This window comes from Cricetulus griseus, chromosome 3 (assembly GCF_003668045.3).
Source record: "Cricetulus griseus strain 17A/GY chromosome 3, alternate assembly CriGri-PICRH-1.0, whole genome shotgun sequence".
NCBI classification, from domain to species: domain Eukaryota; kingdom Metazoa; phylum Chordata; class Mammalia; order Rodentia; family Cricetidae; genus Cricetulus; species Cricetulus griseus.
This window is the reverse complement of record NC_048596.1, coordinates 59,463,134-59,485,063: the sequence shown is the minus strand read 5'-3', so window position 1 is coordinate 59,485,063 and position 21,930 is coordinate 59,463,134. Positions and strand designations below refer to the sequence as shown.

The following is a 21,930-nucleotide window of genomic DNA, read 5'->3' as shown; positions in this document are numbered from 1 at the left end:
ACAGAGCTTGGGGGTCAGGCAGGCTGGGGTGTCACTGAGTCTTGACCCTGTGTCCTGCTTTCGGGCAGTGTCTGCAATGCCGGTCGCTGGGTGTGTAAAGACCTGCCCTGCCCTGAGACCTGTGCCCTGGAAGGTGGCTCCCACATCACCACCTTCGATGGAAAAAAGTTTACCTTTCATGGGGACTGCTACTATGTCCTGACCAAGGTAGGCAGACCAGGCTACCTGGATGGATGGGAGCCCTTGGTCTTCTGGGGAGGGTCGAAAGACTGGATGTAGAGAAGGCTGCCCCTGGGGTGGTGGGTGCTGCTGCTCTTAGAAAGAGGATGAAAAGTGGGGGGTCTAGGGTGTAGGATGCTGTTAGATCCTCAGTAACTGTATCACCCTTCTCCATATAGGGTGATCACAATGACTCCTATGCCCTCCTGGGTGAGCTGGCCCCTTGTGGCTCTACAGACAAGCAGACCTGCCTGAAGACTGTAGTGTTGTTGACTGACAAGAAGAAGAATGTGAGTGCTCCCCGCTCTCCCTTCCCAGCATGCCTGGGTCCTGCATGCAGTCACCTCACCTCTATGTACCCCTGACATTTCTTGCAGGTGGTGGTTTTCAAATCAGGTGGCAGTGTGTTGCTCAATGAGCTGGAGGTGACACTGCCCCATGTGGCAGGTGAGTGGTTCAGGGAGGGGTCCTGAGCTGCTGCCAGTCAACAGAGCCAGCTGAGACTCAGACAGCCTAGGAGGCTGGGCCTCAGGCAGGCTTTATCCTTGGGTCCCTGCTGGTAGTAGGGGATGGGGCGGTGGGCATGCCACCAGAGAGTAAGGTGGAACCCAGGAGGCCTGCTGTCTTTCACTATGTTCTTGTCTTGCAGCAAGCTTCTCCATCTTCCAACCCTCCTCCTACCACATTGTTGTGAACACGGTGTTCGGGCTGCGGCTACAGGTTCAGTTGGTCCCAGTCATGCAACTTTTTGTGACTCTGGACCAGGCTGCCCAGGGACAGGTGCAGGGTGAGTGGTCCCTTCTGTCCTATCCCTGAAAAAGTCCCATGAGGGCCCTGCCCCGTACTCCTAATCCTCCCTAATCCTGTCCTGGCCCTTTAGGTCTCTGTGGGAACTTCAATGGCCTGGAAAGTGATGATTTCATGACGTCTGGTGGGCTGGTGGAGGCCACCGGTGCCGGCTTTGCCAATACCTGGAAGGCCCAATCAAGCTGTCATGACAAGCTAGACTGGCTAGATGACCCCTGTTCCCTCAACATTGAGAGTGGTAAGGCTCAGGGGAAGCTGGTTGCTGTCCACTGGCTTGTGTAGGACACACAGTCCTGGCCAGTACCACCTCCAAGCAGATGGGGCTTCTGATGGGGACAAAGAATGTGGGTGGAGGGGTGGGTGGAGGTCACATGGTCCATGGTGCTGGGGACCAGCACATCCACCTGCTGTTCAGCTAGTTTAGAGTGGCCCCATGGTGGCAGCTTTCCAAGTGACAAAGTAGATGGGCAGGTCAGGCTTAACTGCTGGGTAGTGGCTCTCATCCAGGCCTGGCCTAATGCTAGGACAACATGTCCTCCTACTCACTTCTCGATCATATTTGAAGATTTCTAGCCCCCTGGGGTTGAGAAAGGGAGGAGGTGGGTGTTATGCAAAAAAGGTCTCATTTTGCTCATAGCTGCCTGGAGTTATGATGGGAGGGAGGAAGCGATCTGGCTTTGGTCACACAGGAGACTGTGTTACCTCCAGCCTGGGTGATAAGACTTCTAGGCTCAGGGTATGTGAAGGTAGCCTGGCCATGCTAAGGTTCTGACCCACTCCCCAGCCAATTACGCTGAGCACTGGTGTTCCCTACTGAAGAGGTCGGAGACCCCTTTTGCCAGGTGCCACCTGGCTGTGGATCCCACTGAATACTACAAAGTGAGTTCATCCCCAACCCTACATACTCAATGTTGCATGCAGTGCCCTCAGAGCTAGCAAAATGTGCTCGGGCCACCTGGCTGAGCCTGTGAGTGGCTGGGTATGTGTGTGTGCCTGAGTGCTGGCGGGGGTGCTCACATATATTCACTTGAGTGACGGGGTGCTGGGGCCATGTGCCTGGCTTCCCCACCTCACTGTTACTTTGGTTTGCCTCCTAGAGGTGCAAATATGACACATGCAACTGTCAGAACAACGAGGACTGCATGTGTGCTGCTCTGTCTTCCTATGCCCGTGCCTGCGCCGCCAAGGGCGTCATGCTGTGGGGCTGGCGCGAGAGTGTCTGCAGTGAGTGCTTCCCCCCTGGCTGCTTCCTAGGATGGTGATCCAGACATAGAACTCCATGGGCTGGGGTCTGGGAGCCCTGAGCACAGCCAGTCCCGGGAGAGGGGCCAGCTCCTTGTAGCTGCCCCCCAGCTTCTGCCAGAAGCAGCAGATTTACCTGACCTTTAAGGCTCTGCTTGCAGCATGGAGCAGAATTCTGCAGAGAGGGGCTGCAGCTGAGTTCAGGAGCCTGGGAGGGGTTCCCAGTGTGGCTGCCCTCTATCTGTAGTCCTGGTGGAGGGAGAAGCTCAGGGACATTAGCTATCGAGACAGTAGCTGGAGTCCAGTGCCACTGCTCCTTACTCCTGTGGTTTCCTCTGCAGACAAAGACGTGCACGCTTGTCCCAGCTCACAGATCTTCCTGTACAACCTGACCACTTGCCAGCAGACCTGCCGCTCACTCTCAGAGGGTGACGCGCACTGTCTCAAGGGATTTGCACCTGTGGAAGGCTGTGGTTGCCCTGACCATACTTTCATGGATGAGAAGGGCCGCTGTGTGCCCTTGGCTAAGTGCTCCTGCTACCATCATGGTCTTTATCTAGAAGCAGGAGATGTGATTTTGAGGCAAGAGGAGCGCTGGTGAGTGTTCCGAACACAGCAAGGGGCCCACAGAGTGTGTGTGTGTGGGTGCTCTTGAATCTTTACCCAAGTGAAAAAATGGGAGGCTCTACCCGTGGGACCCGAGGCTCTCAAATGGTGCCGGGGTGCCAGGGGTGCCAGGGGTGCCAGGGGTGCCAGGGGTGACATTCTGAGAGTGGCCTGGGTGTCATATGTCCTGTGTGGGGACAGACCTGGGCCCCATTCATCCTGTCTCACTTCTCTCTCATAGCATTTGCCGGAACGGGAGGCTGCAATGCACCCAAATCAAACTGATTGGCCAAAGTAAGTTTTACGGATGCTGCCCATGTGTGGCCACAAGTCTGAGTCTTGTTTTCCCTCCCTACTTACCTGGTACCCTAAATTCACCTTGAGCTAAGACGGACTTCTTGACCCCACAGGCTGTAATTCCCCCAAAATCCTTGTGGATTGCAACAACTTGACTGCTCTGGCCACCCGGAAACCCCGCCCCACTAGCTGCCAGACACTAGTGGCTGGCTATGTGAGTGCCAGGGAGGGCTGCTGTGGGTGGGCTGGTTGGGAACATTCTGTATGCCTGAGTCCATTGTGTGGGCTAGGCAGACTCTCACACTGCCAGCTCATTGGGCTGGGGGCTGAGTCTTACAAATGCCTGCATGTATTGACACTCCCTGTGACCCTGTGACCGACAGCAGCTCAGAGCCTAGGGGCTTTGACCAGCAACCCTACCTGGTCTCCCTGACACGGATGAGCTTGAAGGGAGGGGTTTTAGGAGAGAGGAGAAGTTGGGGGTCCAGTACACTTAGATCTTCTCATGTGGGCACTAGACCCCTCAAGGAGGGCGTGACCCTCATCTGAGCCCTTCTTATTCCAGTACCACACAGAGTGTGTCAGCGGCTGTGTGTGTCCTGATGGGCTGCTGGATGATGGCCGTGGTGGCTGTGTGGAGGAGGAGGATTGTCCTTGCATCCACAACAAAGACATATACAACCCTGGTGGCATGATTAAACTGGACTGTAACAACACCTGGTGAGCTGGCCCAGTCAGGCTACATTGGAGGGACTAGGCTGGTTTTGTGACGATAGAAGAAGGCCCCCATTCTGTTGACAGAGAAAGTCTTGTGTCTACCCCTTGCCCTAGAGGTCACTCTTAGGCCAGTATAGGTGCTTGCAGGTTTCCCATATGGACTGCTCCAGGAGCTATTGCCATGGTGTCCAGGGCCTTACCTAAGCTGCTCTCTGAGGGCCTGTGGGAGTTTTAGCCTCAGGCCCCTTCAGGCTCCTCTACCTTTCTCCTCAGTACTTGCCAGAAAGGACGCTGGGAGTGCACCCAATATGCGTGCCACAGCACCTGCTCCATCTATGGGAGTGGCCACTACATCACCTTCGATGGAAAACACTATGACTTCGATGGACACTGCTCCTATGTGGCTGTCCAGGTGCGATTGCGAACCTCTCCAGGAAGGGGACTGCCCTGAGATATGGAGGAGGGCCCTTGGGGTGGGAAGGGCTAGCCCTTCTTCACCCTGGAACCCATACTGCTAGGCTTCCAGTGAATAGAGAGGGTGTGGTAAACCCCTCTCCTTTCTCCAGTGCCCTACCCATGCATGGGGATGGGGGGTATTGAGAAAGACCCCCCTCCCTTGTGTGTGTGTGTGTGTGTGTGTGTGTGTGTGTGTGTGTGTGTGTGTGAAGACAGGCCATACTACTATCCCTTCTGTCCTTTGTATGGCATCATCATCCCTAGACAACAGAAGATCTGGCTGGGTGAGGTTTGAGTTAGGGCCTTGAATCCCAGATGGGGAAAGGCAGAACATTTTCTACTCAGAGGGGTGGCCTTAGCCTTGTCAGCTGGGCAGGCACCCGTGCCCTCGCTTCCTTTGCTGATACTGTCTTGTCGGCCCTCAGGACTACTGTGGCCAGAACACTACGGGCTCCTTCAGCATTATCACTGAGAATGTCCCCTGTGGCACTACAGGTGTTACCTGCTCCAAGGCCATAAAGATCTTTATAGGGGTGAGTGCTGCTGGTTTCTGAGACAGGGGATCCCTTGGGGGGCCCTTGGACACGGTCAGTGAGCATCCTTTTCTCTGGATAGGGAACAGAGCTGAAGCTGGTTGATAAACAACGGGTTGTAAAGCAGTTGGGGGAGGGGCACCATGTGCCCTACATCACCCGGGAAGTGGGCCTGTACCTGGTGGTGGAGGTCAGCTCTGGTATTATCGTTATCTGGGACAAGAGGACCACCATCTTCATCAAGCTGGCTCCTTCTTACAAGGTGAGCCACCAAGATGCCAGCCATATCCTGGGCTGCCCCTAGCACAGACCCTGTGGATGCTGCTGTCCCCTACCTCCAGACCGTCTCAAGCTGGAGACTCTTGTCTTTCCTCCCGCAGGGCACTGTCTGTGGTCTGTGTGGGAACTTTGATGACCAGACCAAAAATGACTTCACCACTCGGGACCACATGGTGGTGACCAGCGAGCTGGACTTTGGGAATAGCTGGAAGGAAGCTACCACGTGCCCAGATGTGAACCACACCCCGGACCCCTGCAGCCTGAACCCACATCGTCGCTCCTGGGCAGAGAAGCAGTGCAGTATTATCAAGAGTGGTGTATTCAAAGGGTGCCATAGCAGGGTAGGTGGGGCTGCAGGCATGGGCAGGGTCACAGGAAGGTAGGCATGGCTGAAGGCATGGGAGGGCCACAAATGCAGGCAGGGTCACGGATGCGTGTGGACTGTGGGCATGGACAAAGGGCTCTGCAGGAGGATTCCCACTGTAAGTGTATTGTGATTGTGATCAAGGCCACCGTTGGGGCCACTGAAAGAGATGGGTGAGCATGACTGTGGCCATGAGAGGGAAATGGACTATTAGTCTTGCTATGTTTGTTTTTCTCCAAGTAGGCTAAGGATACTTGGAAGCATGTTGCTGTACCATCATGGGGTATTTGTTCTTCAATTCTGTGCACTTGGTTCTTGGAGTCTGTAATTAGATGATAACCTTTCTCTCTGAGATTCCTGGGTAGACGCTGACCTCTTTTGCCCTAATTACATGCTCATCAGGGAGGGAGAGAAATGACATTTTGTTAGAGCCTAGAACATAGCAGGGGGAGGGGCAGTTTTAGGATGATCATCTTGAGTCACTCAACAGCTTTTGGCCAAGGTGTCCTGAATGTGAGTACCCTCCCTCCATCAGCTACTCTGAGGCCACGTGCCAACTTCAGTGTCCTGAGTTCCAGGCCCTCTAAGGGCAATGCGGGCCTTGGGCACATGGAAGTCTTCTTCTTCCTAGGTGGATCCGACAGTCTTCTATGAGGCCTGTGTGCATGACTCTTGCTCTTGTGACACGGGTGGTGACTGTGAGTGTTTCTGCTCTGCTGTGGCCTCCTATGCTCAGGAGTGCACCAAGGCCGAGGCCTGTGTGTTCTGGAGGACACCGGACCTATGCCGTGAGTACCCATGGCAGACAGCATCTTCTTTCCCTATCCAAGTGATGACTGAATGTCATCACTTACTTGTCCCATCCCATACTTGTCCCCATCCTTTCTTGGGGTGTAGTGAGACTCGTGTTGGTAGGAACTGACTGGACCTGTTCCTGCTCATATCCCCTGATGCAGGCTTGCTTGGGTGCCCACTTGTATGCCCCCAAGCCTGACCATGTCTCCATCGTCTCTCCCTCTAGCCATATTCTGTGATTACTACAACCCCCCCAACGAGTGTGAATGGCACTATGAACCATGCGGGAACCGCAGCTTTGAGACCTGCAGGACCATCAATGGCATCCACTCCAACATCTCTGTTTCCCACCTGGAGGGTGAGCAGGCCCTTCAGGGAGGTTGCTGCTGAGGGGCAGTCCCCTGTCAGGCTGAGGGCTACCATTACTGGAGATGCATGGGATGCTGGAGAGGTGCCCAAGGGCTAAGAGGCTTGGTTCAGGGAACAAGGTTCATTTCACTATAGTTGGTGCACTGAACAGGGGCCATGGAACCAAGCTAAGGCCCTGCCTCTTGAAGAGGTGACAAAGGAGCATGCTAACTCACGGGTGGGGACCACTTGGGTGTGTGCAGAGCAGAACGCCCTCGTGGCAGGGGAGACACAAACCTTGTCTTCCGACTCTTGTTCTTCGTAGATGAACGTCTCTAAGCAAAACACCAGATGGGGTGGGGCTGATGAGGAAGGTCGGTGGATCAGGGAGTCCTCCACGGTGGTCTAAACCTCACTTCCTATGCCCACTAGGCTGCTACCCCCGGTGCCCTAAGGACAGGCCCATCTATGATGAGGACCAGAAGAGATGTGTCACTGAGGACAAGTGTGGCTGCTATATTGGGGACACTCATTACCCACCCAATTCGTCTGTTCCCACTGAGGAGATCTGCAAGTCTTGGTACTGAGCTTACATTGCATGGGATATACGCGCGCGCGCGCGCGCGCGCGCGCGCGCACACACACACACACACACACACACACACACACACACACACCATGTTCACATACATGGGGATGTGGTCACTCTGGTCAGGTGCATATGCTCATGCAAGCACATATACATGGCTCATAGCCACACTCACATGCATGCACAGCCCACTCAATGTGCATGAGGAGGTTAAGAACCTTCCCTGCACAGAGGATACGGGGCCATCAACCCAACAAGAAAGATAGACTTTCAAGGCTTCCGATACATGGACACAGCCACACACAGTTGCACTCCCACAGTGCACAGTATACACATATGGTCATAGGAGTTAGGGTACAGACGTGCCAGTTTCTGTCCTTTGGGGGAATGAAGGCCTTTTGATCTCATCCCATCCTCTTGGTCCAGCTTTTTCTTAGCTTGCTTCACCTCATCTGGCTGGCCACATTTAGAACCCAATGGGTGGGTTCCTTTGTAGCTCATGTTTGGGGCAGTACTCTGGGGCTCTGGGCCCGAGCACAGGGAGATAGGCATGTGGGAGGGTATGGGGAGGAACTGTAACATCTACACTTTCTTTTCAGTATATGCACCAATACCTCAGAAATCATGTGCTATCCCGATAAAGGTAAGCTGCTCTCTGCTGGGATCCTGGAGGTAGAGGGTGGAGGTCCCAACCCAGGAAGCCTGTGGGATGTGTTTTCTTGTACCCATGGGGCCTAGCCTCAGTAGGGATTGGTTTCCTCCTGGGCTCTGTTTTTTGTTGCTCAGTACTTTCCAGATTCAACTTGCTGAGCTGTGCAGCAAGCCCAAGGGAACCACACTCCACATCTTTGTTTCCTTTCTTTAATGGGGAATTTCTAGTGCATCTCTCATCTGGGTTCTAAGAGGTTCTGGGGATGCAGTCCTGCCTGAATGTATCTCACTCTTCCTGCACATGTGATAAATTGGGGAAGCCTTGAAAGTCTGTCTTTCTTGTTGGGTTGATGGCCCCGTATCCTCTGTGCAGGGAAGGTTCTTAACCAGACCCAGGATGGTGTCTTCTGCTACTGGGAGATCTGTGACTCCAATGGGACAGTGGAGAAACATCTCAATATTTGTGTCTCCTCCACCCCACCCCCATCCACCCTGACAAGCTTCACCACAGTCTCCACCACCACCCCCATCTCCACCACCACCACAACAACCACAACCACAACCACCGCCACCTCCAGTACTGCAACTGCCACCACCACTGCCACTGACACAGCTACTACTGCAACTGTCACCACCATAGGTACGATGACCACCACTAAAGGTGAGGCTTATTCTGGAGGCTTTTGTATTCTTGAGAAACCATCATGGATTCTTCTTCTGGGGACCAGAGGCAGGTCTGTGTATTCAGCCTCTGTTCATCAAGTCAACTGAGAATTTAGGTGGCATTGACATTTCTCTGAACTCAGGGGACATTGGAGGATGTCCTTACATTCTTTTGCATTTGTTCCAGTTCAAACCATATCTATGATGAGTGAGTTGTCAGGGGTATGACAGACACAGAGAAGAACACCTGTAATTTTGGGGACCTGGACTGGGCTTGGGGCTCAGTTGGCAAAGAACTTGCTTCACAGGAATGAGGACATGGGCTTGATCCCCAGAGCCCATGTAAAAATGCTAGGTATATGGGTATACATTTGCAATAGCACTGTTGGGGACATGGAGACAGGAGGATTCTTGGGTTGCTCTGGCAAGCCAGTATGACTTAATTGCCAAGTTCCAGGTGAATGAGAGACCTCGTCTGAAAGGAAGTAGATGGCATTCTTGAGGATGACACTGGAGATTGTCCTCTGGTCTCCACACTCACATACACACATGTCCATGCATATATGCAAACACATGTACACACACAAATGTGTTCATACATACAATGCAGGCAGAGCTGGTGGTGCACACTTGCAACCAGGACTTGGGAAGCAGAAGCAGGATGATTGCCATAAGTTTGAGGCCTATAGTTTATGTAGAGAGTTCCAGGCTGGCTAGGGCTGTGTAGCAAGAGCATGCTTTTTTTTTAATTCTTAAACTGTACAGTAATATCCTCCTTTTTTCCCTTGACTGACATTCCATTAACAACTTCTAGCAAGTGACATTGACAATACTTTCCCATGATAAGTAGGGCCAAGAAGAGAAAATATTTTTAAGTCCCTCCCGGCTTCCTTCAGAAGCAGAAGTGAGGGCAGGCTGCACTTACCTGCTTGTGGATCACAGGTGAACTTACTCACTGTTTGCCAAGTTCATGGACATAGAGGTGGGGCCTGACCTGTGTGAATGACCGTGTTCTTGGTCAGGAATAGACAAAGCCCCTTTCACACTGTTCCTTAGGGATGGATTTCTTGTTAGTCTTTTTTATTTTCTCACACAATATTGCCAAAGAAGGGGTGCTGAGCTGGGGCTCTAAGACCAGGATGTATCCCACCTAGACATGGCTTTGGGTGGCCCCTTCTCTCTAGGCCACAGTCTTTCAGCTGTAAATATGGGTCTATTCTGAACTCCAACCCTATAAACCTGGTCCCTTGGTGATGATGGGGTGGGAAAGTGTATCTGTGGGGTGGCTACAGAGGTCACTGAGGACTCTGAATCATCATAGCCTCTCTCAAGCATGAATGACTTATATGTAATTTTACTTCCCTAGGACCACATTGCTGCTTCTGGTCTGATTGGATCAACAACAACCATCCTAGCAGTGGCAGTGGTCATGGTGATAGGGAGACCTTCGACAGCATCTGCAGTGCTCCTGTGGACATTGAGTGCAGGGCAGCCACAGAACCCAAACTCAGCTGGGAGGAGCTGGGCCAGAAGGTACAGTGTAACGTCTCAGTGGGGCTCGTTTGCAATAACGAAGAGCAGTATGGAAGTGGAAACGAAGTATTTGAACTTTGTTATGACTATGAGATACGAGTCAACTGTTGCTTCCCAAGGGAGTACTGTACTACTCCCACCAGCTCACCTACAACTTCCCCAACACCCTCACCTGCTTCGCCAACAACTCCACACACCTCTTCACCAACCCCCTTATCCACAACTTCCCCACTGACTTCATCTACAACTTCACCACCATCACCGATTACTATAACAGTTTCACCATCTAGCTCAGCTTCCACATCACCAACAAGCTTGCCTACCACTACACCAATAGTTTCAACAACCACTTCACCGACCGCTACACCAACCATCTCATCTACCACTACACCAACGACTTCATTGACCACTTCACAAACATCAACCACCTCCCCTAACAGTTCGCCAACAACCTCTGCTACAATTTCACCAACCACTTCACCAGAAACTTCGACTGCCACATCACCAAGCACCTCACCTACCATTTCATCAACAGCGTCCACCCTATCCACCACCACAACTAAACAGACTACATGCATTGAAAGATGCAAGTGGACCGGCTGGAAGGATTCTGGCAAACCCACCTATGGTCCAGAAGGTGGAGATATTGAACCGATTGGAGATGCCTGTGATCCAGGCTGGGAGGTGGCTAACATCTCCTGCAGATCTACGTGGTTTACCAACAAACCACTTGATCAGCTAGGACAGAAAGTGATTTGTGACAAAAATGTTGGGCTAGTGTGCAGAAATGCAGACCAGAAAATTGGAGAGATGACGAGCATGCCCATGTGTTTCAACTATGAGATCAACGTTCAGTGCTGTCAGTGCTGTACCCCAGGGTGCTCCAACATTATGACAACCACACAGACTTCAACAACTACTACAGTGACTTCTGTCCCAACATCAACAAGTACAGTCATGTCAACCTCCACATCTACCACCACAGAAACCTCAACCTCAGCATCTACTATCACAGAGACCACAACAACACCGTATACAGGTACCTCCCCTCCAACATCTACCACCACACAGACAACCAGTCCAACACCGTCTACTCCAGTGACTCCAACCCCACACACCTCAACCACACCATCTACCACCACACAGTCAACTGGTCCAACCTCCTCTACTACAGTGTCTCCAACACCAATACCTACAACCACAGAGACCTCACCCTCAACATCTACCATCACAGAGACCACAACAACACCCCACACAAGTACCTCCCCTCCAACATCTACCACCACACAGACAACCAGTCCAACACCCTCTACTCCAGTGACTCCAACCCCACACACCTCAACCACACCATCTACCACCACACAGTCAACTGGTCCAACCTCCACTACTACAGTGTCTCCAACACCAATACCTACAACCACAGAGACCTCACCCTCAACATCTACCATCACAGAGACCACAACAACACCCCACACAAGTACCTCCCCTCCAACATCTACCACCACACAGACAACCAGTCCAACACCGTCTACTCCAGTGACTCCAACCCCACACACCTCAACCACACCATCTACCACCACACAGTCAACTGGTCCAACGTCCTCTACTACAGTGTCTCCAACACCAATACCTACAACCACAGAGACCTCACCCTCAACATCTACCATCACAGAGACCACAACAACACCCCACACAAGTACCTCCCCTCCAACATCTACCACCACACAGACAACTACTCCAACACCCTCTACTCCAGTGACTCCAACCCCACACACCTCAACCACACCATCTACCACCACACAGTCAACTGGTCCAACGTCCTCTACTACAGTGACACCAACACCAATACCTACAACCACAGAGACCTCACCCTCAACATCTACCATCACAGAGACCACAACAACACCCCACACAAGTACCTCCCCTCCAACATCTACCACCACACAGACAACCAGTCCAACACCCTCTACTCCAGTGACTTCAACCCCACACACCTCAACCACACCATCTACCACCACACAGTCAACTGGTCCAACCTCCACTACTACAGTGACACCAACACCAATACCTACAACCACAGAGACCTCACCCTCAACATCTACTATCACAGAGACCACAACAACACCCCACACAAGTACCTCCCCTCCAACATCTACCACCACACAGACAACCAGTCCAACACCCTCTACTCCAGTGACTCCAACCCCACACACCTCAACCACACCATCTACCACCACACAGTCAACTGGTCCAACGTCCTCTACTACAGTGTCTCCAACACCAATACCTACAACCACAGAGACCTCACCCTCAACATCTACCATCACAGAGACCACAACAACACCCCACACAAGTACCTCCCCTCCAACATCTACCACCACACAGACAACCAGTCCAACACCGTCTACTCCAGTGACTCCAACCCCACACACCTCAACCACACCATCTACCACCACACAGTCAACTGGTCCAACCTCCTCGACTACAGTGTCTCCAACACCAATACCTACAACCACAGAGACCTCACCCTCAACATCTACTATCACAGAGACCATAACAACAACACCCCACACAAGTACCTCCCCTCCAACATCTACCACCACACAGACAACCAGTCCAACACCCTCTACTCCAGTGACTCCAACCCCACACACCTCGACCACACCATCTACCACCACACAGTCAACTGGTCCAACCTCCTCGACTACAGTGACACCAACACCAATACCTACAACCACAGAGACCTCACCCTCAACATCTACTATCACAGAGACCACAACAACACCCCACACAAGTACCTCCCCTCCAACATCTACCACCACACAGACAACCAGTCCAACACCCTCTACTCCAGTGACTCCAACCCCACACACCTCAACCACACCATCTACCACCACACAGTCAACTGGTCCAACCTCCACTACTACAGTGACTCCAACACCAATACCTACAACCACAGAGACCTCACCCTCAACATCTACTATCACAGAGACCACAACAACAACACCCCACACAAGTACCTCCCCTCCAACATCTACCACCACACAGACAACCAGTCCAACACCCTCTACTCCAGTGACTCCAACCCCACACACCTCAACCACACCATCTACCACCACACAGTCAACTGGGCCAACGTCCTCTACTACAGTGTCTCCAACACCAATACCTACAACCACAGAGACCTCACCCTCAACATCTACCATCACAGAGACCACAACAACACCCCACACAAGTACCTCCCCTCCAACATCTACCACCACACAGACAACCAGTCCAACACCCTCTACTCCAGTGACTCCAACCCCACACACCTCAACCACACCATCTACCACCACACAGTCAACTGGGCCAACCTCCTCGACTACAGTGACACCAACACCAATACCTACAACCACAGAGACCTCACCCTCAACATCTACTATCACAGAGACCACAACAACACCCCACACAAGTACCTCCCCTCCAACATCTACCACCACACAGACAACCAGTCCAACACCGTCTACTCCAGTGACTCCAACCCCACACACCTCAACCACACCATCTACCACCACACAGTCAACTGGGCCAACGTCCTCTACTACAGTGTCTCCAACACCAATACCTACAACCACAGAGACCTCACCCTCAACATCTACCATCACAGAGACCACAACAACACCCCACACAAGTACCTCCCCTCCAACATCTACCACCACACAGACAACCAGTCCAACACCCTCTACTCCAGTGACTTCAACCCCACACACCTCAACCACACCATCTACCACCACACAGTCAACTGGTCCAACCTCCACTACTACAGTGACACCAACACCAATACCTACAACCACAGAGACCTCACCCTCAACATCTACTATCACAGAGACCACAACAACACCCCACACAAGTACCTCCCCTCCAACATCTACCACCACACAGACAACCAGTCCAACACCCTCTACTCCAGTGACTCCAACCCCACACACCTCAACCACACCATCTACCACCACACAGTCAACTGGTCCAACCTCCTCGACTACAGTGTCTCCAACACCAATACCTACAACCACAGAGACCTCACCCTCAACATCTACCATCACAGAGACCACAACAACACCCCACACAAGTACCTCCCCTCCAACATCTACCACCACACAGACAACCAGTCCAACACCCTCTACTCCAGTGACTCCAACCCCACACACCTCAACCACACCATCTACCACCACACAGTCAACTGGTCCAACCTCCACTACTACAGTGACTCCAACACCAATACCTACAACCACAGAGACCTCACCCTCAACATCTACCATCACAGAGACCACAACAACACCCCACACAAGTACCTCCCCTCCAACATCTACCACCACACAGACAACCAGTCCAACACCGTCTACTCCAGTGACTCCAACCCCACACACCTCAACCACACCATCTACCACCACACAGTCAACTGGGCCAACGTCCTCTACTACAGTGTCTCCAACACCAATACCTACAACCACAGAGACCTCACCCTCAACATCTACCATCACAGAGACCACAACAACACCCCATACAAGTACCTCCCCTCCAACATCTACCACCACACAGTCAACCAGTCCAACACCCTCTACTCCAGTGACTTCAACCCCACACACCTCAACCACACCATCTACCACCACACAGTCAACTGGTCCAACGTCCTCTACTACAGTGTCTCCAACACCAATACCTACAACCACAGAGACCTCACCCTCAACATCTACTATCACAGAGACCACAACAACAACACCCCACACAAGTACCTCCCCTCCAACATCTACCACCACACAGACAACCAGTCCAACACCCTCTACTCCAGTGACTTCAACCCCACACACCTCAACCACACCATCTACCACCACACAGTCAACTGGTCCAACGTCCTCTACTACAGTGTCTCCAACACCAATACCTACAACCACAGAGACCTCACCCTCAACATCTACTATCACAGAGACCACAACAACACCCCACACAAGTACCTCCCCTCCAACATCTACCACCACACAGACAACCAGTCCAACACCCTCTACTCCAGTGACTCCAACCCCACACACCTCAACCACACCATCTACCACCACACAGTCAACTGGGCCAACGTCCTCTACTACAGTGTCTCCAACACCAATACCTACAACCACAGAGACCTCACCCTCAACATCTACTATCACAGAGACCACAACAACACCCCACACAAGTACCTCCCCTCCAACATCTACCACCACACAGACAACCAGTCCAACACCCTCTACTCCAGTGACTCCAACCCCACACACCTCAACCACACCATCTACCACCACACAGTCAACTGGGCCAACGTCCTCTACTACAGTGTCTCCAACACCAATACCTACAACCACAGAGACCTCACCCTCAACATCTACTATCACAGAGACCACAACAACACCCCACACAAGTACCTCCCCTCCAACATCTACCACCACACAGACAACCAGTCCAACACCGTCTACTCCAGTGACTCCAACCCCACACACCTCAACCACACCATCTACCACCACACAGTCAACTGGGCCAACGTCCTCTACTACAGTGTCTCCAACACCAATACCTACAACCACAGAGACCTCACCCTCAACATCTACTATCACAGAGACCACAACAACACCCCACACAAGTACCTCCCCTCCAACATCTACCACCACACAGACAACCAGTCCAACACCCTCTACTCCAGTGACTCCAACCCCACACACCTCAACCACACCATCTACCACCACACAGTCAACTGGGCCAACCTCCTCTACTACAGTGTCTCCAACACCAATACCTACAACCACAGAGACCTCACCCTCAACATCTACCATCACAGAGACCACAACAACACCCCATACAAGTACCTCCCCTCCAACATCTACCACCACACAGACAACCAGTCCAACACCCTCTACTCCAGTGACTCCAACCCCACACACCTCAACCACACCATCTACCACCACACAGTCAACTGGGCCAACTACCACTATCACAGTTTCTCCCACCCCTACAGAGACACCAGTCTCAACATCTACTATCTCAACAATCCCACCCTCATCCTCTACTATCACCACTACCCCTACAATACCCACTTCTGTCATCACAGAGACTCCAGTCCCATCTCCCACTACTCCACGGACATCATTCCCAACCTCTACCTCCACTGAAAGCACATCCTCAACATATACTAGCCAAACCTCAACCCCCAAACCCACCACCACAACCGAAGAGATCTCCACCCCTACAAACACAGTACCTACTACAGGATCAACTTCTTCCAAACCTCCAACCAAGCCCTCGACCCCCATGACCTCTGTGTCAACTTCTTACCCACCCACGGAGTCCATCATCCTTTCAAGTACCCCTGTAAGCACCATAGCAACATCTAGCACAGCATCATCACCTGGAACCATATCACCGTTCGTCACTTCATCAGTGGGCAGTACATCCTCTTCACCTCCAGGATCAACACCAGGACCTACCACAACTTCTGGTAAGCACTCATGTGAAGCCACCCCTATTCGTCTTCCCTTAGGGAAGTTTGTGACCTTAAGACCTGAGCCTGGGGTCAACACTTTGTGCTTCGTGACTGTTCTTGAGCAGTGAGGCAAGTCCCCTGGAAGGTTTGAGGCAGGCTAACCTTCTGCCTACTGAGTCAGAATCCTGGGAGTCATGAATTCTCTGGTAACAAAGGTTACTATCTTTCCTCAGACAGGGCTACTTCAGCATAGACTTTGCAGCTCAACAGTGACAGGACTCCACGGGGAGATCTCTCCCAGGGAAGTCCTGGACTGCACTGGGACAGGGCTGGTGTAAGGCAGAGGGCCACTGCTGTGTCTGGGCTTGGCACAAGAGGTCTTGGAGAGTAGCTAGCTAGCTTGGAGGGCACTGTCTGATGTCCAGTGTTCAGTGTGACAGTCACATGGTATGCATGGTGATGGAAATTCTGGTGAGTAGATACAAGGCTTTGACTCCTCATCATGGCTTCTTAAGACAGCTGTCATTTCTCTGTGGTGGGACCTGCAGGTTGAGCTCTGCAGCATCTGGGATGAACAGTGCCATTCGCCCACAATGTAACTGTTCTTACAGGCACGTCTATTTCCTCAAAGACCACACCAGGACCAACTTCATCCACCACAAGACCACCTTCCACGCCCACCCCTACATCCCCCACTGTGCCAATGTCCACCACAGAATCTGTTACCCAGACAAGTCTCTCGTCAACCGCGCCAACTACCTTGGAGACCACCAGGACCTCATCTTGGGGGACACTCTCCTCAGTTTCCCCACTCACCTCTCCCAGCACCCAAATCAGTTGCTGCTATGTAAATGGCACTTACTATGGCCCAGGTATCCAAAGTACCATTCTAATATATATGTCTAATATTCATAAAGCTCAGGCTGGTTTCTGCTCTTCCCAGTGGGTGGAATCAGGGTCATCCCCTAAATTGAAGCTTGCTCAGGAGGCTAGAGACTGGTCATGGATGTATGCTTTTGTGGCCAGCTTCACCTTGTTGGGGACATGAATTAGAGGTCAGGGCTCTTCCAAGGCTTGGAGAACAAGTAGAGGTGGGTCTTAGTCCATTTTCTGTTGTAACAAAATGCTCGAGGCCAGATGATTTATAAATGACAGAAGGTCATTTATCTGACAGTTTTGGAGTTAGGAACATGGCACTGGCACCTGTTGAGTTCCTCATCAAAACATGGTGCAGGCATTAGGTAGTGAGATGGCACAAATGTGCTGGCTCTAGTCTCTTCTACTTCTTGTAATGCCACTAATGCCATGCTAGGGGGTTAACCCTTGTATTTCATCTAACACTGCTCATTACTCCTAAGCACCTCCTCCTCCATGTAGTGGGTCCCTCCCATGTAGTACCTCCCTCCATGAAATCTACCAGTATGTTCTAGTGGCCTGCTCTGCCTCTGAATGGTGTAAAGACTGCATCCTTCTCTTCCCTTGTAGGTGAACTGATCTACAATAATACCTTTGGGGATACTTGCTATTATGTGAACTGCTCTTTTGACTGCCAAGTCCAGGTCTTCAATTGGTCCTGCCCATCTACTCCCTCAACTTCTACACCTTCAACACCAACGTCCTCCCTGACAACCACACCCTCCACACCATCTACCACATCTCCAAAGTCTACACCCTCCACACCACCATCAACACCCAGTACAACAGCCACAACCTTCAGCCCTGGTTGCCTCGACTTTGATCCTCCCAGACAGGTCAGTGGGCAGTATGTGGCTTTGTTACCCTGGCACTGAACAAGTCCTTGTCCAAACATCCACCATCTGCATGATACCCTTCCTGGTTGTCCAAGATGCCCATATCCCCACACCCACACCTTTTCCTGTAGAGCTGATGCTTCCCAAAACATTATAGGCAAAGGGTCTGCTCTCCTTCTCTCTTTTCACCATATCCTGCCTCTCTTGTCCTTATCCTAGCTTCCCTCAGTTCCATCCCTGAGTGGGGCCTATCCTCCTGTGTAGACTGGGGAGGCTAAGCTGGGCTGCCTGCTGACTATTTCACACCCTCTGTCCCACAGGTGAATGAGACCTGGTGGCTATGTAACTGTACCATGGCCACGTGCAAGCATGACAACGTAGTGGAGATTGTAGAGCTGGAGTGCAACCCCCCACCCATGCCCACCTGTTCCAATGGCCTCAAGCCTGTTCGAGTTGTTGACCCTGATGGCTGCTGCTGGCACTGGGAGTGTGACTGTAAGGCCCTTAGCTATTTGGGGATGCACCTGCCAGGGTCTTTTTTTCTTTGGTACTGGTGGCTTCTGGGCCAACCTCCTGAGAACAGACCTTGATTGCTAAACACCTGCTGTAGGCTGTGCACACATTCTTAGGGACTTTTCATTATCCCTTCTGTCTTCCTGGGTAGGAGATTGGGTAGGTAGAAGCCTTGACTGGTGGGGCAGAGGCATCTTTCTGAGCAAGAATGTTTCTGAGGTTAGGAGTGACCTTCTGTCTCTAAAGCAAGGCCTCACCCTGCAGAATGGGGGGCATGTCTCTGAACCAACTGGGAAGACGCTTTTAGAAGACCTGCTCTAGCTTGGATGCTCCTAGTGGCCCAACCTAGGGACCAGGTATTTCAGACTCCTTTAGTTACTGCTGCTTTTCCAGCCTATCCCTTGAATCCTGACCTTGACTTGATCCCAGTGGTTCTGGCTTGGTGACATCAACTTACAGAGCTTCTTCCACAGGTTACTGCACTGGCTGGGGGGACCCGCACTTTGTCACCTTTGATGGGCTCTACTACAGTTACCAGGGTAACTGCACCTACGTGCTGGTGGAGGAGATCACCCCCACAGTGGACAACTTTGGGGTCTACATTGACAACTACCATTGTGATGTCAATGACAAGGTGTCCTGCCCCCGCACACTTATTGTGCGCCATGAGACCCAGGAAGTGCAGATCAAGACCACACACATGATGCCCATTGAGGTGCAGGTATGTGGCTGGGGCTGGCTGAGCATCCACAGTGCGTCTGTCATGGCCTTATACTGTGAACCCAGACAACAAAGCATTAGGCTCCATTGGACCAGGCTGGAGCCATGGCACATGGAGAGCCTCCTTAGGGTCATATCAGCTCTTCTCATGGGCTCTCTGAGAATAGGTGAACAGGAAGTGACTGTGTCTAGCTGAGTCTTCTCTATCCTCTGGGTCATTGGTGATGTTGATTGAAACATCTGAGGAGCTCTGACCCTTTCATAGATCCCCAAACTATCTGAGAAGGGCCTTCTTTGGCTTCTTCTGGGACAAAGGTCTGTCCCAGTATGGTGGAAAGGAAGCAAGAAGGGAAGAGAAGGAGGCGAGGGACAGGAAAAGCTCCCCCTTCAGATAGGGGTGGAGATACCCATCCCAGGTGCTATACCCAGGTGCAACTTGTGGCCTTCTTCATCAGCTATATGGCTTCCAGAGAGGACAATGCTGGGACAGGACAAGCAGGGCAAGCCTCTAGCAGGTGACAGGCTCTTCTTGCTCCTGTCTCAGAGGTCCTGCCTGACTCAAACATGTTGACTACAGGTACAGGTGAACAAGCAAGTAGTGGCTCTGCCCTACAAGAAGTATGGGGTGCAGGTATACGAATCTGGCATCAACTTTGTGGTGGACATCCCCAGGCTGGGTGCCCAGATCTCCTACAATGGCCTGTCTTTCTCCATCCGGCTACCCTACCAAATGTTTGGCAACAACACAAAGGGCCAGTGTGGTGAGTCCCCTACCTGCTTTCACTGGCGGGCAAGACCGGGCTTGAGCACCTGTCACCTTGCTGTGGGTTCTCTGCTCCTCTGTGGGCAGGTGCTGTGGCACTGTCTTATGTCTGGTCCCTGTGAGAAGCCAGTGGGTGTTAGCTTGCCATTAGTTTTTCCCTCTTGCCTGACCAGTGGGATGCAGGGAGCCTGGACTGGAGAAGGAGAGGCACCAGGGCTTGACCTGGGTCTGATAGTGTGGTCTTGGTGCTGGCTTGATGGGTGGTTTCTCTGTACACAGGCACCTGCACCAACAATACTGCAGATGACTGCATCCTGCCTAGTGGAGAGATCATCTCCGACTGTGAAGTTGCTGCTGACCAGTGGTTGGTGAATGACCCCTCCAAGCCACACTGTCCCCACAGTGGCTTCACCACCAAGCGCCCAGCCGCCACAACACCAGGGTTGCTTAAGAACTGCACCGTGTCTCCTATCTGCCAGCTCATCATGGACAGGTGACCTGTGGGAAGTGGAGAAGGGGAGACAAGAGGATCAGGACAAGCTTAGGTTTTGGGGATCCCACCTCAAAAAATGCAGGGTCTTGAGGTGTCATTTCTCTGTGGTCCCTGCTGTCTACCAAGTAGGCAGAACAGCACCTGTGTGGGCCTGGAAGAGCTGGGGTTGTCACCGTGGATGGGTGTCAGTCACAGGGACCCCAGGACTTGGCTTTTGTTTTCCTAGGCCCTAGCTATCCTCTCTGACATTCTCACCTCAGCACCTTTTTTTGCTCTCAGACATCTCTCACCTCCTGGCCAGGTGCAGGCTCAGCTGACCTGGAGACCCTGAATAGATCAACTGACTAGAGTATTAGCATCTCAGGGAGGCAGGGGTGAGCTTGGACACAGGTCAGGAACTCCTAAATCTGGTAGCCATAGGAGGATGTTCCCTGCCCCTGGAGGTGTTTGAAGTCAAAGCTAGGTGGTCCTGTCATGATTGTTGGAAGGGGGCATCCTGGCAACCAGTGACCATTCAGGTGTGCAGAATGCATCTCTACATGCTTGACGCTACAGGCATGTGTCCTGCCTTTCCCGGAGGCCAATGCTTTCTGTCTTCTCTGCTGGTAGTCATAGTGCCTCTTTGGCAGGGGCCCCTGAGCAGGCTCCAGTAGGGCAGGGGGAGGTCGGGGGAGCATGTGGAGAGGCTGGGGTGCTGACCAGAGAGTGTGACCATCTCTCTCTGCATAGCCTGTTCTCCCAGTGTCACCCGTTCGTGCCTCCCAAGCACTACTATGAAGCCTGCCTGTTTGATAGCTGCTTTGTTCCTGGCTCTGGTATGGAGTGTGCCAGTGTTCAGGCCTACGCAGCCCTCTGTGCTAAGGAAGGTACCTGCATTGACTGGAGGAACCATACCCAGGGTGCCTGCTGTAAGTGCCTCTCATATCTCTCCATGTACTGCCCTATGCTGGGGATCTGTGGGCCAGGCAAAGGTACTGGGCAGCTCCCCGTCACGTCCTCTGCTGGCATGGGGCGAAGTCTTGGGTGGGAAGGGCTGGGTCACTCTGTCACTGCAGGGAGGGGCAGCCTTCTCTCTCTCTCTCTCTCTCTCTCTCTCTCTCTCTCTCT

At 52.3% G+C, this 21,930-nt stretch overlaps 1 protein-coding gene across 1 annotated transcript in view; it reads left to right on the top strand.

Annotated features, from left to right (window-relative positions):
• Nucleotides 1–21,930, top strand: part of Muc2 (mucin 2, oligomeric mucus/gel-forming) — a 30,848-nt gene that overhangs the window by 3,909 nt on the left and 5,009 nt on the right. The window contains 30 exon segments of the mRNA XM_035442097.1: nucleotides 69–207; nucleotides 399–509; nucleotides 597–666; nucleotides 869–1,006; nucleotides 1,100–1,264; nucleotides 1,811–1,905; nucleotides 2,124–2,250; nucleotides 2,610–2,865; nucleotides 3,116–3,168; nucleotides 3,285–3,385; nucleotides 3,737–3,891; nucleotides 4,162–4,300; nucleotides 4,770–4,877; nucleotides 4,960–5,139; nucleotides 5,258–5,497; nucleotides 6,152–6,308; nucleotides 6,542–6,673; nucleotides 7,096–7,243; nucleotides 7,852–7,895; nucleotides 8,277–8,480; nucleotides 9,933–10,673; nucleotides 10,918–10,962; nucleotides 10,965–16,598; nucleotides 17,195–17,455; nucleotides 18,069–18,334; nucleotides 18,655–18,829; nucleotides 19,321–19,568; nucleotides 20,145–20,328; nucleotides 20,610–20,823; nucleotides 21,553–21,731. Of these exon segments, the coding sequence (XP_035297988.1) occupies nucleotides 69–207; nucleotides 399–509; nucleotides 597–666; nucleotides 869–1,006; nucleotides 1,100–1,264; nucleotides 1,811–1,905; nucleotides 2,124–2,250; nucleotides 2,610–2,865; nucleotides 3,116–3,168; nucleotides 3,285–3,385; nucleotides 3,737–3,891; nucleotides 4,162–4,300; nucleotides 4,770–4,877; nucleotides 4,960–5,139; nucleotides 5,258–5,497; nucleotides 6,152–6,308; nucleotides 6,542–6,673; nucleotides 7,096–7,243; nucleotides 7,852–7,895; nucleotides 8,277–8,480; nucleotides 9,933–10,673; nucleotides 10,918–10,962; nucleotides 10,965–16,598; nucleotides 17,195–17,455; nucleotides 18,069–18,334; nucleotides 18,655–18,829; nucleotides 19,321–19,568; nucleotides 20,145–20,328; nucleotides 20,610–20,823; nucleotides 21,553–21,731 (10,709 nt within the window).